General features: G+C 44.0%; 1 protein-coding gene across 1 annotated transcript; it reads right to left on the reverse strand.

Annotated features, from left to right (window-relative positions):
- Positions 1–2,083: 2,083 nt before the first annotated feature.
- Positions 2,084–8,970, reverse strand: LOC309581431 (bile acid receptor-like; the record flags this gene model as incomplete). Its single annotated transcript, XM_082296036.1, has 10 exons — positions 2,084–2,313; positions 2,465–2,578; positions 3,613–3,732; positions 3,998–4,126; positions 5,226–5,325; positions 5,416–5,520; positions 5,610–5,749; positions 6,351–6,491; positions 7,367–7,723; positions 8,880–8,970. 10 exons carry the CDS (start codon positions 8,968–8,970, stop codon positions 2,084–2,086), a joined length of 1,527 nt encoding a protein of 508 aa, XP_082152162.1.
- Between the last annotated feature and the right edge of the window lie 2,558 nt (positions 8,971–11,528).

Raw genomic sequence — 11,528 nt, forward strand, 5'->3', positions numbered from 1 at the left:
CCCACAACTAACAAACTTGGAATCACCGTCATTTTTGAAGGTTTGTCTCTAAGTATGTTCCCTGAATCACAAATATCTCCTCTAAGTGATTCAGCTGTAAACAGGAAGCAGAAAATTACTATTCCCCTTTGACTACTTATTTAGCCTTGAAATATCCACTGAATAATGCTTTAGGCACTGTTTGTGGACAAATTAAGAGGCCCTAAGAATTTAGATAAGCAGAGTTGATGCGTAACTGACTTCTTCATCTGCTTCAGAGCAAAGTTTTACTTGCTGTGAAATCATATCTGAACTACGAAGAGATTTTGATCAATGTATTTTTAAAAAAAACTAACAGTGCAACTGTATTTAACACTTATAGCTATAAAACTGTTGGACTACTCATGAATATTAAAACTCGACAATTATAAACAATTTTAAAGAATGTGCAAGGTAACATTTATTTTAGTTTTACCTGAATCAGTGATTTTGCCACAGTACAGGGACAAAATGGCAAATTCAAATCATCGTCTGGGCATTTGTTAAACTCCTGCACAAACTTCAGTTAGTTTCCTATGGGTAGATTTGTAAAGAAGGATTATAAAATCCAGAAGAAACAAAAATTACTGCTAATGTGAAAATACTATTTTTAATTCATAAATCAACTGCCTGCAATTTTCAAAATTACCAAAATTGGTAATGGCTTTGTAACTCGCTTGCTTCATACTTCACAGTTGCTTTTCAAACCACTGGTGTTTTGTAGTTTGCTTTATAAACTATGGCCAGAGTGCAAGGTTTTGATGATGAGAACTCATCAGCTACTGCCTGACTGTGCACAGGTGCACGATAAAGGATTCAGGAGGCAAAATGATTTCTTTAAAGTCCAGTAGCTGATATTTATTTTTTTCTTTACTCCATGGGTAGTTCTAAACACCACATCTAATTATGTTTTAGTATGAAAATGCCGTTTTACAAGATTTTCAAGTCACAAAAAATAACATAGTGTAACTCATCTCCTGTCAGAACACCACATTTCAATCTAAACATATTCTGTATGGAGCCTCAACAAGAAACAGTAATTTTTTAAATTCACATAACTGTGTGGTGACAGAACATTTTCACTGCACATTTGGTCTGGTGTAAGCAGGACTTCAAAGCCGGTGCCATTATCCAAGTGGGGCACTGCTCACTGCTGAATCACCCACATCAAACGGGGATTTACCATTGGCGATGTGCAGTTACAACACAGAGCAGATGATCGAGATGATTTCCTTCAGTCTTGATAGAGAACAGCAGAAATCTTTGAAATTAAAGTGGAAGATGTTCCCTCCAGCACCAATCTTGGCAGTCGGCAGAGAAATGAGTTCAGCGAATTTCACAAATACACAGAACCATGGAATGGTTTTGGTTTGGAAAGGACCTTGAAGGTCATCCAGTCCCACTTCCTGCCATGGGCAGGGACACCTTCCACTATCCCAGCTTGCTCCAAGTCCTGGCCTTGGACACTTACCGGGACAGGGCAGAATGTGTGTGCTCAGGTCAGGACTCTGCCCGGGGGCTCTCAGCAGTGTGTCCCTGGAAGGGCTGTCCCCCCGCCCGCTCGCAGCTCAGCCGGGCCGGCCCGTGGCACCATTTGCCCGGCACAGCCCCGCGGCCCGAGCGCTCGCCGGGGTTTGGCCGCGGGCCCTGCCCGGAGCTCAGGCACGGCGGCAAGAGCGGTTTGAACGGCATTTCTTTCTCCATGGGCCCGAAGAAAAGTGGTGACACCGACATCGCCGCCGGTACCGATACCAGCAGCGAAACCGACACCGGCACCAATACTGGTAGCAACGCCAACACTGGTACCGACACCGACACTGACACCGGCAGCGACAACCGGCACCAACACCAGCACAGACACCGGCACTGAGAGCGGCGCCCAAACCGATACCGGCACCAGCACCGACACTGGCACCGACACCAACATTTGCACCGCCACCGACGTCGCCGCCACCACCGACACCGGCACCTCACGGCGCCCGCTGAGGGAGGGCGAAAAGGGCGGGAAACGATGGCGCGCACCCGAGGCGGGAAGGGGCGCGCGGGCCGGCGGCGTTGGCGCCGCCTAGTGGAGATCCCAGAGGTCGCGCAGCGGCGCGGCCAGGCGCGGGTCCCGCGCGCGCAGCGCCCCCGCGTGGGCGTGGCGGAGCGAGCGCAGCTCCGTGAGGCGTCCCAGCAGCCGCGCGAAGCGCTGCGGGTCCCGCGGGTGCTGCAGCTTCGAGTGCTTGTACAGGATCCCCAGCAGCGGCTCCTGCAGCTCCTCCACATGGCGCTTGTCCCTCAGCAGCGGGCGGTCTGCGGGAGAGCGGCGGCACGGAGAGCGCGGTGAGCGGGATCCTCCGGGTGCCGCCGCCCCTCAGGGTCTGGTCGGCGCCGCCGCGCCTGAGGGGACAAATGGGAGCTCCCGCGGGGCAAGTGACAGCTCGTTGTCACCTTCCCAGCTTACCTGAAAAGAACACTGTTGTTGCTACGAGCAAAGCGTATTCGGTCTCGGTCACTTTGAGTTCTCCCATGGTTCTGTAGAAGCAGAACAGGGCGGTGATGAACTCCTCAGTTATGCCTTGAAAATGGAAAAACCCAACATTTTTTTGTTTAAAAAAAAAAAAAAAAAGTGCAGAATAATGAGGATGTTATCTCAGTGCAGAAACAGTTGCAAATCATCTTTGGTGACCCTCCCTGGATCCATCTGGACCGCTGTGTCCGGTTCTGGGCTCCCCAGGACAAGGGACATGGAGCTCCTGGAGCAGGTCCAGCCAAGGCTGTGGAGGTCATGAGGGGACTGGGGCATCTCTCTTACAAGGAAATGGTGAATGGTTGGACTCCATGGTCTTAGAGGTGTTTTCCAAGCTAAGCCATTCTATGATTCTGTGAAAGGCTGAGGGAGCTGGGGCTGAGAGGGTCCCTCAGCCCTGGGTGTCCCTGTCTCAGCAGGGCCCGGGCTCTGCTCCGGGGCCCAGCGATGGCACCAGAGGAACGGGCAGGAACCGATACACAGGAAGCTCCACCTGAACATGAGAGAGAACTTCTTTCCTGTGAGGCAACAGATTGCCCAGAGAGGGTGTGGAGTCTCCCTCACTGGAGATATTCCAGACCCATCTGGATATAATCCTGTGCCATGTGCTCTGGGATGACCCTGCTGGAGCAGGGAGGTGGGACAAGGTGACCCACTGTGGTCCCTTCTAACCTCATCGGTTCTGTGATTCTGTAATTCAGTGATTCAGTGAATCTTTTAAGGCTCGGGGCTGTTCCATTGCATGAAATAGTTAACAAACTTTGTGGAAACAATGTTAATTGCTAAAATAATAACAAAAGTTGTATTCCAGTTGTACTGTGGAGCTTTGAATGTAACTCAAGGCTGTATAGTGGGATATAAGCAAACATGAACACACCTCTACCTGCCATGAAGATGCAATGCCAGTGTGTAATACCTGAGGATGTAATACCAGAGCAGCTCGAGGGAGAGGAGAAGGAAAGGGAGAGAAGAAGAGAAGGAGCTGGAGCAGTGGCCTTAAGGACAGTGTATCTCGGTGTAATCAAAAACAGGGCTAGTAAATCCAAGCATTGACAGTATTTAGATTCTGAGACCTCTGTTACCTGTGGTAGTAGTAGAAGTTGGCCTCTCTTCATTATGACACATTTCCATGGAATAAATATTGTTTTTATCAAGGTTTTGAACATGACAACATGTCCCGTGATCAGAAAGTCTTACATGACCTGGAACAAGGCACATGACAGTTCCCAGTCAGGCTTAAAGTGATCTTAAATATTTGTCTGTATCATTGCTGAAAATGCGTTAATTTTTTCCAGATCCGTGCAGGTATAAAATCCTTTTTGGCATCTGGCTCCAGGTTCTTTGGTTGCGTTTTTGTTGGTCAAAGTCTCTTGTGTTAAATTTGACACAATATATAATATGTAATTAATATAGCTGATTATTATCCACCCACCCCATGATGATGCAAATCAGGTATTTGAAACGTACTTTCACTGGTGGATGGCTGGCACTCGCTCATTCTTTGGTTGTAAATTTGGGCTGATCTCAAGAACATCGCCTCCACTGTGGACCCTTTCAGCAGAGCAATCTGGTCCTCACTGGCTAAACTCTCAAACCCTGCAGAGAAAGGTGCATGTTCAGTATCAAGGAAGGCTGGGGCTGCCTTTAAGCCCCCAACACGATGTGAAAAAAATTATTATTTTTTTTTTTTAATAAATGCCTTTACTGGAAAGGAGCAGCCATAGTTAAATGAAGCATGTGCCAAAGACTTGGGATCTTTCCTGCTAGTTTGCAGGTTAGACAATTAAAAAGGAAAAAAAAGGGAGGGGGCAGTTTTCAGTGTTAAAAGAGTCACAGGAAGATACAAGTAAAAATTTTGGGACTAAGCAAGATGTTATCAAAACCTTCTTCCTCATATCTGATAATTATCACATGGGCTAATACCTGATAAATCTGCTACATTGTTTAGTGACTGTGGATACTCCCCTTCATTCATTGTTATATTATTTTCTTTTTAGAAGTCCTGTTAATCTTTTGACGAGTTCATTGTCTGCACTTGTAATTCAAAAGCAAAGGAACTTTAGTGATTTTTTCTTAAACTTGATCAAAGCAGGATATGTAACACAAGAAAACAGACAGCCCTTCCTTCAGCTCTGTCCCACAGAGATGCTAAATTACATCAAATACCTGCTTTAGATATGGTGATTGACCTTTGTCAGTGAGTTTTACAAAGAAAAATTATCACCCTCCCTATGAAATGTTGCTTTGTCAACTTTACATTGAAATGCAGTGAATTTAATTGCATGTTCCTCTGTCTTTTGTGAAAGGAAAATACGAATAAGAACACCTGGTAAGTCCCTTCTGTGCTGCCTTTTCCTTTGAAGGAACATCTGTTTTTTCCTTTGATGATTATGATAAATTGCAAACTCAACTGGATTTCAGAGAATGTGGTGAGATAGTAATTCCCTCAAGGTGGTATTTTGAGGTCCACGTGCTTCCAGAAAATGTCTCTAGTCCATGGCAGAAATGGAGAAGAAATCTAATTATAGCAAAGTTTTGAACTAAAAACCTCTAGGTTGTCCTCATGACACATAAGTGGCAAGTGAGAAGTACAAATAATCAGTTTAAAGCCTTTTCTTTAAGCTTGTATTTTTCTCGGGTTCATGCCATCAGTTTGGTTTGGTTCCTGTAACATTCCCCAAAGGAAGAAACTTACCTGGGAGTCTTTTTGTGAAATCCACCAACACTTGGACATGGACAACGGCTGTCTCAGACAGACGGAGAAAACTTTCCTCAGGACTTGCAGTTTCCTGTAGCTGCATGAAAGGGTATTTGGACATTGGATACAGCCAAAATACACGACAACAATAACTTAGCAATGCAGGCTGAGTGTGCTGGATACCTACAAACTTCTTGGCTTCCTCAAGGGGTATTGTGTATTTTTGGTGTGCTGCTACAATGTGGTCAAGAAGCTGATGTTCTCCTGGAGTAAGTTCCATCTTCTCTGGGATCTGTTAAAAAAATAAACCAATCAAGTGGCATTGACTTGGGGTAAGAATAAGTGATAAAAAGAGATATTTTAAATAGAAAAATATCCCACTTTTCCAGATCTTGTTGTAGATGATACTTGCTTGCTATTCAGTCCCTCATCTTCCAGCTTTATGTTGCAAAGGAAACTGCTCTTCTGCTTGAAATTCTTCCTGAGTCGCTTTGACTTACACTGGACTTCAGTGAGCAAACCTGTGAGGTGTGAAGTGGTCGTCAGTGCTTGCATTTTCAATTAATTACAGTTTGAAATCATCGCTTTTGTTAGAGATAACACCAGTCTTGCATCACAGAAGCTGTCAACTATAATGAACTATGTTTCCTAGAGAATGTGGCCATGTGTTACTTATCAGGTGAGCTGATGTTCAGTAGCCACCAAAGGCCTGAGGGTCTGTAGTCATCTTTGTCCTTGTGGCTCTGTGACGAACAGGCATCAGAATTTTTCATCATAGCCCATCATGCCATTTTTATTTAATTTTTTCCCCCAAACCCTAAAGCTCCTCTGATCTGCTCACTGCTGTCCTGACAAGACTCAGGATATTTATCTTCTCTTGTTAGTACTTTCTTTTTTTTTTCTTCTTGTACTGTCTTTGAACAACAGTTCTCTTAAGGTGAGGGGATACTTCCAAGCATTGCTGGCTTCTGCACACCAAGATGCTACAGGTGCCACAGTCTCTAAAGTTAATTTTCCTACAGCCAAATGAAGTTTAGACCAGTATCACTGGGAAGGGATTGACTTTGGAAAAGGTTTTATCCGCGGTGATTAGTAAAGAATCCAGCAAGAAGGAGCACTTACATTCTGCCAGCATTCCCACAGCTTTGCACTTCTTGAGGCGGCACTCCTGGCACTTCCTCCTCATGTACATGTCCATCTCGCAGTGCCCCCCGCTCTTGCAGCGGTACACAGCGTTCTTGGTTATGCTGCGCCGGAAGAAGCCTGGGAACAAGGCCCAGGTTATGGCTGAAGCAATCTAAGCAGGTTTATCTCAGAATGAGTTAAAAGTGTCTCCGGCTTTGGTTGGGTTTTTTAGATGGAAACATAACCTCGATTTTATATTTGCTTTTTAAAAATATAGTTACGTCCAGTTCTTTCTGACTGATATTAACTGATGTTTACCCTACATAGAATATGCTGAGGTGGAAGGGACCCACAAAGATCATCCAGTCCAACTCCTGGCCCTGCACAGACACCCCAACAATCCCACCCTGTGCATCCCTGAGAGCGTTGTCCAAACACTCCTGGAGCTCTGGCAGCCCTGGGGCAGTGCCCATTCTCTGGAAAGCCTGGTCAGTGCCCAGCACCCTCTGGGGGAAGAACCTTTCCTTGACACCCAACCTAAACCTCCCTGACACAGCTCTGGCTGCTCCCTTGAGTCTTGTGCCTGGTCACAGAGAGCAAAGATCAGAGCTGCCCCTTATGAGACAGCTCCCATACAAACAAGTTAAAATATAATTAGCAAGTAATTACTACTTGCTTTTATTCGATTTTAATAATAAGTAAAATTAATAATACTGGAGTAAATCTCTAAGAAATGTTCATGAGAAAACCAGCACCTGCTTACACTGACACTGTTCTAGCCAGTCATCGATGCAAAAATGAGATGCTTAAAGTTCTCATATTAAATACAGACTGTGAAAATATTCCTTCAAAGAATGTTATAAAAATGTGAATCTGGAGTAAGCATGTTAGATAAGGGGTTCATTAGATAAATTAAAAGCCACTGTAGAAACACCAGCACAAAACCCAGCCAAATCTGTTTGCCTCAATCCCAGCTGTGGAAGGTTGCACTGAGGCCCTGTGTCCTTGCTCACCTTTGCAGCCCTCGCAGGTCAGTGCGTTGTAGTGGTACCCCGAAGCCTTGTCCCCACACACCACACACAGCTCCTCCTGTCCCTTCAGCCTCACCGAGTGATTTAACCTCGGCCTCTTTAGCCCCTGGTACCCCCCATCCTCCACGTGGGGAGCCAGGAAGGGGCCTTTGCTGAGCTCGCAGCTGCTGCCGACACAGGGCCCGTCAGGGTACGGGGGATCCAGGCTGTAGGAGCCGTATGGGGATGGGGCAGGCTGGGACTGCAGGGCTGGAACTGGGACTGCTGAGTACTGGCAGTAAGGGGCAGCCTGGAAATCCGGGTCCTGCAGCTGGTAGTTGATGTGCTCTGGTAAAACATCTGTGACGGGGGAAATCGAAAGTGGAATAAAAGCCTGGAGAACATCTCTGGCTGCTCCAAAGTTTAAAAACGTTTTGTAGCTTTAGTAACATAAATATTAGAGGAACACGTTTTCAGAAGGGAAATCTGACACATTCTATTTAAATGTGCCACCTGTAATGTTCTTAAGTGAAATCTTAAATGTAGCAAAAATGGCTCAGTAACGGCTTGAGCAATATCATGTGGGTGCCACTGGATTAGTGTTAGTAGATAATTAAATATCACTTGTCATCTGATGGCACAGCAGCCTTCAGATCTTACTCTTGAGGGTTGTTTTTATTAGTCATCCACACTACAGTCAAATATCTTCCATAAGTGAATTTTTTAATGAGTGAAGTGTTTGTTACTGATAGATATCTCAGGCACTATTTTGAAAATGGGGTCTGAAAAAAATGGTGTAGATAGTAGAGAGTACTGAAAATTACTGTGACAGGAGTCTTAAAGTTGAACTTCAGAGGAGTAAAAGGCAGAGACTTGTTTTATTTAGTATTTTCCCACACATGTGTCTTTATAGTTATGAGATTTTAGTTTAGTAAAATGTAGGTACAGAATTACAAAGAGAATTTCTTCCTGCCTGTCTGTTGAGTTTTAATTTTATCCAGCCTCCCTTAAATACACACAGCTATACCAAAGAAAGCCTGTGCCACATGCATCATGTTTCATTCTTCCTTTGGGATTATTAAAATCTCTATAAAAACAAATTGGAAAGATTTTTAAAAACAGTTTGGAGTCTTTTTCCTTTTAGTGGGCTTTGGGTCCTGCCTTTAGTCTTCCAGAATCAAATTAGTTATTGCAATTATAGTTACATAAGATATAGAACAGGCATTATCTATTTATAATGTACCTGGAATACTGTAATAAAACCTGTGTCTTCTCCATGCAAGTCAAAGGGAGACAGCACTGGGAATGTTTATATGGAATGCTCAGTCAGAATTATCACATTGTGCTCAAAAGTCTGTATGAGCACACAGTAAAAGTTTTCAATACACTTTCAGTGCGAGCTTGCTAAGAGCTTTCAAGTGCTTTAAAGATCAATTAAAATGAAGGGGAAAAAAAAAAAATTCCCACAGGTGTTCATTTTCCCGTAGTTCCAGAGTACAAAACTTGCTTTACTCACCGTAGTACTGGATGGGCTCGGGAAGGCCGTACCCATCAGGGATGGTGACAAATGTGTTGGCCATGTTCTGCTCCCAGCTGCACTGCTTCATTCACTCTACTGGGGGGATCAGCCTTTAAATGGCAACCTGGAGGAAGGGAAAAGGAAGAGAAACATCCCATGGGAAAGAATTACTGGGTAGGGTTAGACACAGAGCTCAAACCAGAAAACTCCAGAATATGGGAGAGTTTTCAGATCATAAGAAAATCAGATGTCTGTGTGAAGTCACATAGCACCCTCAGCAAGGCTACAAAATGTTTGAGTGTCCTGATATTACAGGTTCAGGGTAAAACTCATTCCTAAATTTCCAAGTTATAATTAGAAATGTTTTGCTCTGAGTTTTACACAAAACCATGTGGGGGAATTGGACTAATCACTGGTAAATTCTCTAGTTCAGGGAAGGTTAAAGGAGCTTCACTGGATAGAATAAACTTGCTTTGAGCATGAATTAGAGCATTTGCTCTAGCGTGCATGTGAGACTGTTCTGTTTGTGCACAAAGATGGGCTTTTAATGAGTTTATTTCATTCACATTTTATGCAGAGTTGAAGCAAGGAAAATAGCATGGAAAGGCCAACATGGAATATCTGTTCTTTGTCATTTAAGTACTCATTTATGCAGTAAAAGTCAACTTTGCCTTGCTTAAGTACTGCCTGAATTACACTTCCTGTGTTCCTTTAACGGTGTAAAGTATGCAGTGAAGACCAAAAATACCGATTTCCTATAGGATATGCTGTCTCTAAAGAGCCTTTCACTGTCCCTTGGTCTTTGAAGGAGCCTGGACTCCTGGCTGGATTTGTTGACATTCCCAGTAACAAAGTGCACTGAGAGCTCACAGTGACACAGTGAGAAGAGCTGCTGTGCTTGGAGTTCAAAACTTACCTCATTTTTCAGTAGTTTGAATTATAAATTCAAATTTAGAGAGAGGTTCTGAAAATGTGTGCTCTAAAATCTCTTAAAAGAGTTTTAGAAAAAAAAAAAGTCAGTATGGACAGTGGCACAAGCTGGGTTTGAGTTTACATACCTACAGCAAACCTCTGGTATTGCTTAGAATTGAGAAGTAACAGAGTAGCCATCAGAGGAATAAGTAGGAATATTTTCCTTGCCCCCTTGCCCCTCTGCATGTGTGGGATGTGGCCATAGGTTCAACTTCTGCTGAGCCAAAGGGCTGTAAGAGACAATTTGCCCATGAACCACTCACAGGCTTTCCCTGAGCAGACAGGAAGGATAGAAACGATGAAAAAGGCATGGAAGTGTTTGGAAAATACAGCAAATCCAACTGGTATTCTGCAATGGGATTCTCTGCAGAATTTACAGCAAGCTGAGTTTAAAGATCTTCCCTGAAGGACTCAAAAGGTGGGGTTTGTGCTATACCTGTACCTTGCTGCAGCTGAGACAATGAATGGATCCCCCCAGGGAATCTGAAGTCCTGATCGGAAAAAACACACATCTCTTCCCCCAAACTGGACAGAGCTTTGGGGCTGACCACTTTCGCTTCATGTTGTCAGCAGAAGGTGAAAGGATGCAGTGAGGCTGGAATGCTGGGGGTTTGTTATCTCTGCTAGTAAATATTTGTTTGAGAGAAAAATGAGTCACTGAATCATGAGGTCTTATCAGTTAGATCAATTTGGCCTGGGCAAAGTCTACATTTTTTCCCAAAAATGTGTGTTTGCTGAAGAAATGTGTTTCTGAATTCCAGTGGATTCTTTAAATAAAAACCATAGTTGAGTAGTAGATAAAAAAAAAGATACACTGATCCAGTCTAATAAAAACAGTATATTGGGAGTATGAAGTACCAAATGTAAGGCGGTCGATTGCTTAAGCATTTTAAATCTTGGAAGCAGATTTTCCTTAGGCAAAGTTTCCTCAGCTTAGATATTGTATGAGAAAGCATTTAGCCCTTCTTACCGATTTTTATGGCCAATAACAGTAACTAGGTGCAACTACAAAATTTCCAGCTTAGACTGAGACTTTGTAAACTGAAATCTTAAATTAAGAGGATGTTAGAACAGTGTGAATAGTAAATCCAATGGTTACCTGAGGAATGCTCTACTGTCTTTGAATTAGACTTATGCGTGAACATTAAGAGTTTCATTTTCTGACATTTGAGAATTTAGTGTTGGCAAGCTTGTTCTTCTGATAAAACAAAGCATTGGGCTCTTTAAAGCAAAAAAGAAAAAAAAAAGAAAGAATAGAATAAGATATGTAAGGAAGAAACTTCATTTCCTAGTTTTGATTATTTATGAGTGACTGTAAGAGTTGTGTGTTCCAACCTTTGCCTCACCCCTGGTGAGTGAGGCAGCAGCAGGGAGGCCTCCTCCAAACTGCAGCAGTCCCTGGGATTCCGTGATCCATGTGCTGCTCTCCCCAAGGTTCTGTAGCCATCCCAAACCCCTCAGCCTCACGGGACTGAGCCGTGACCTGCGGGACATTTCCCCAGCCCTCACAGATGCTCGTTAACCCTGTGCCAGGCAAGGGAATGCTGCACGTGCCCAGCACAGTGAAGCTGCTGACAGAAGGTACCAGACATGCTCAGGTGTAATGTCCAAAACAGGAACTGGGACAAAGTTGAAATAAGATTGGAGCAACAGGTTCAGATGTTTGGGGCAGTT

The sequence above is a fragment of the Coloeus monedula genome, assembly GCF_965178545.1.
Source record: "Coloeus monedula genome assembly, chromosome: 23".
NCBI lineage: Eukaryota > Metazoa > Chordata > Aves > Passeriformes > Corvidae > Coloeus > Coloeus monedula.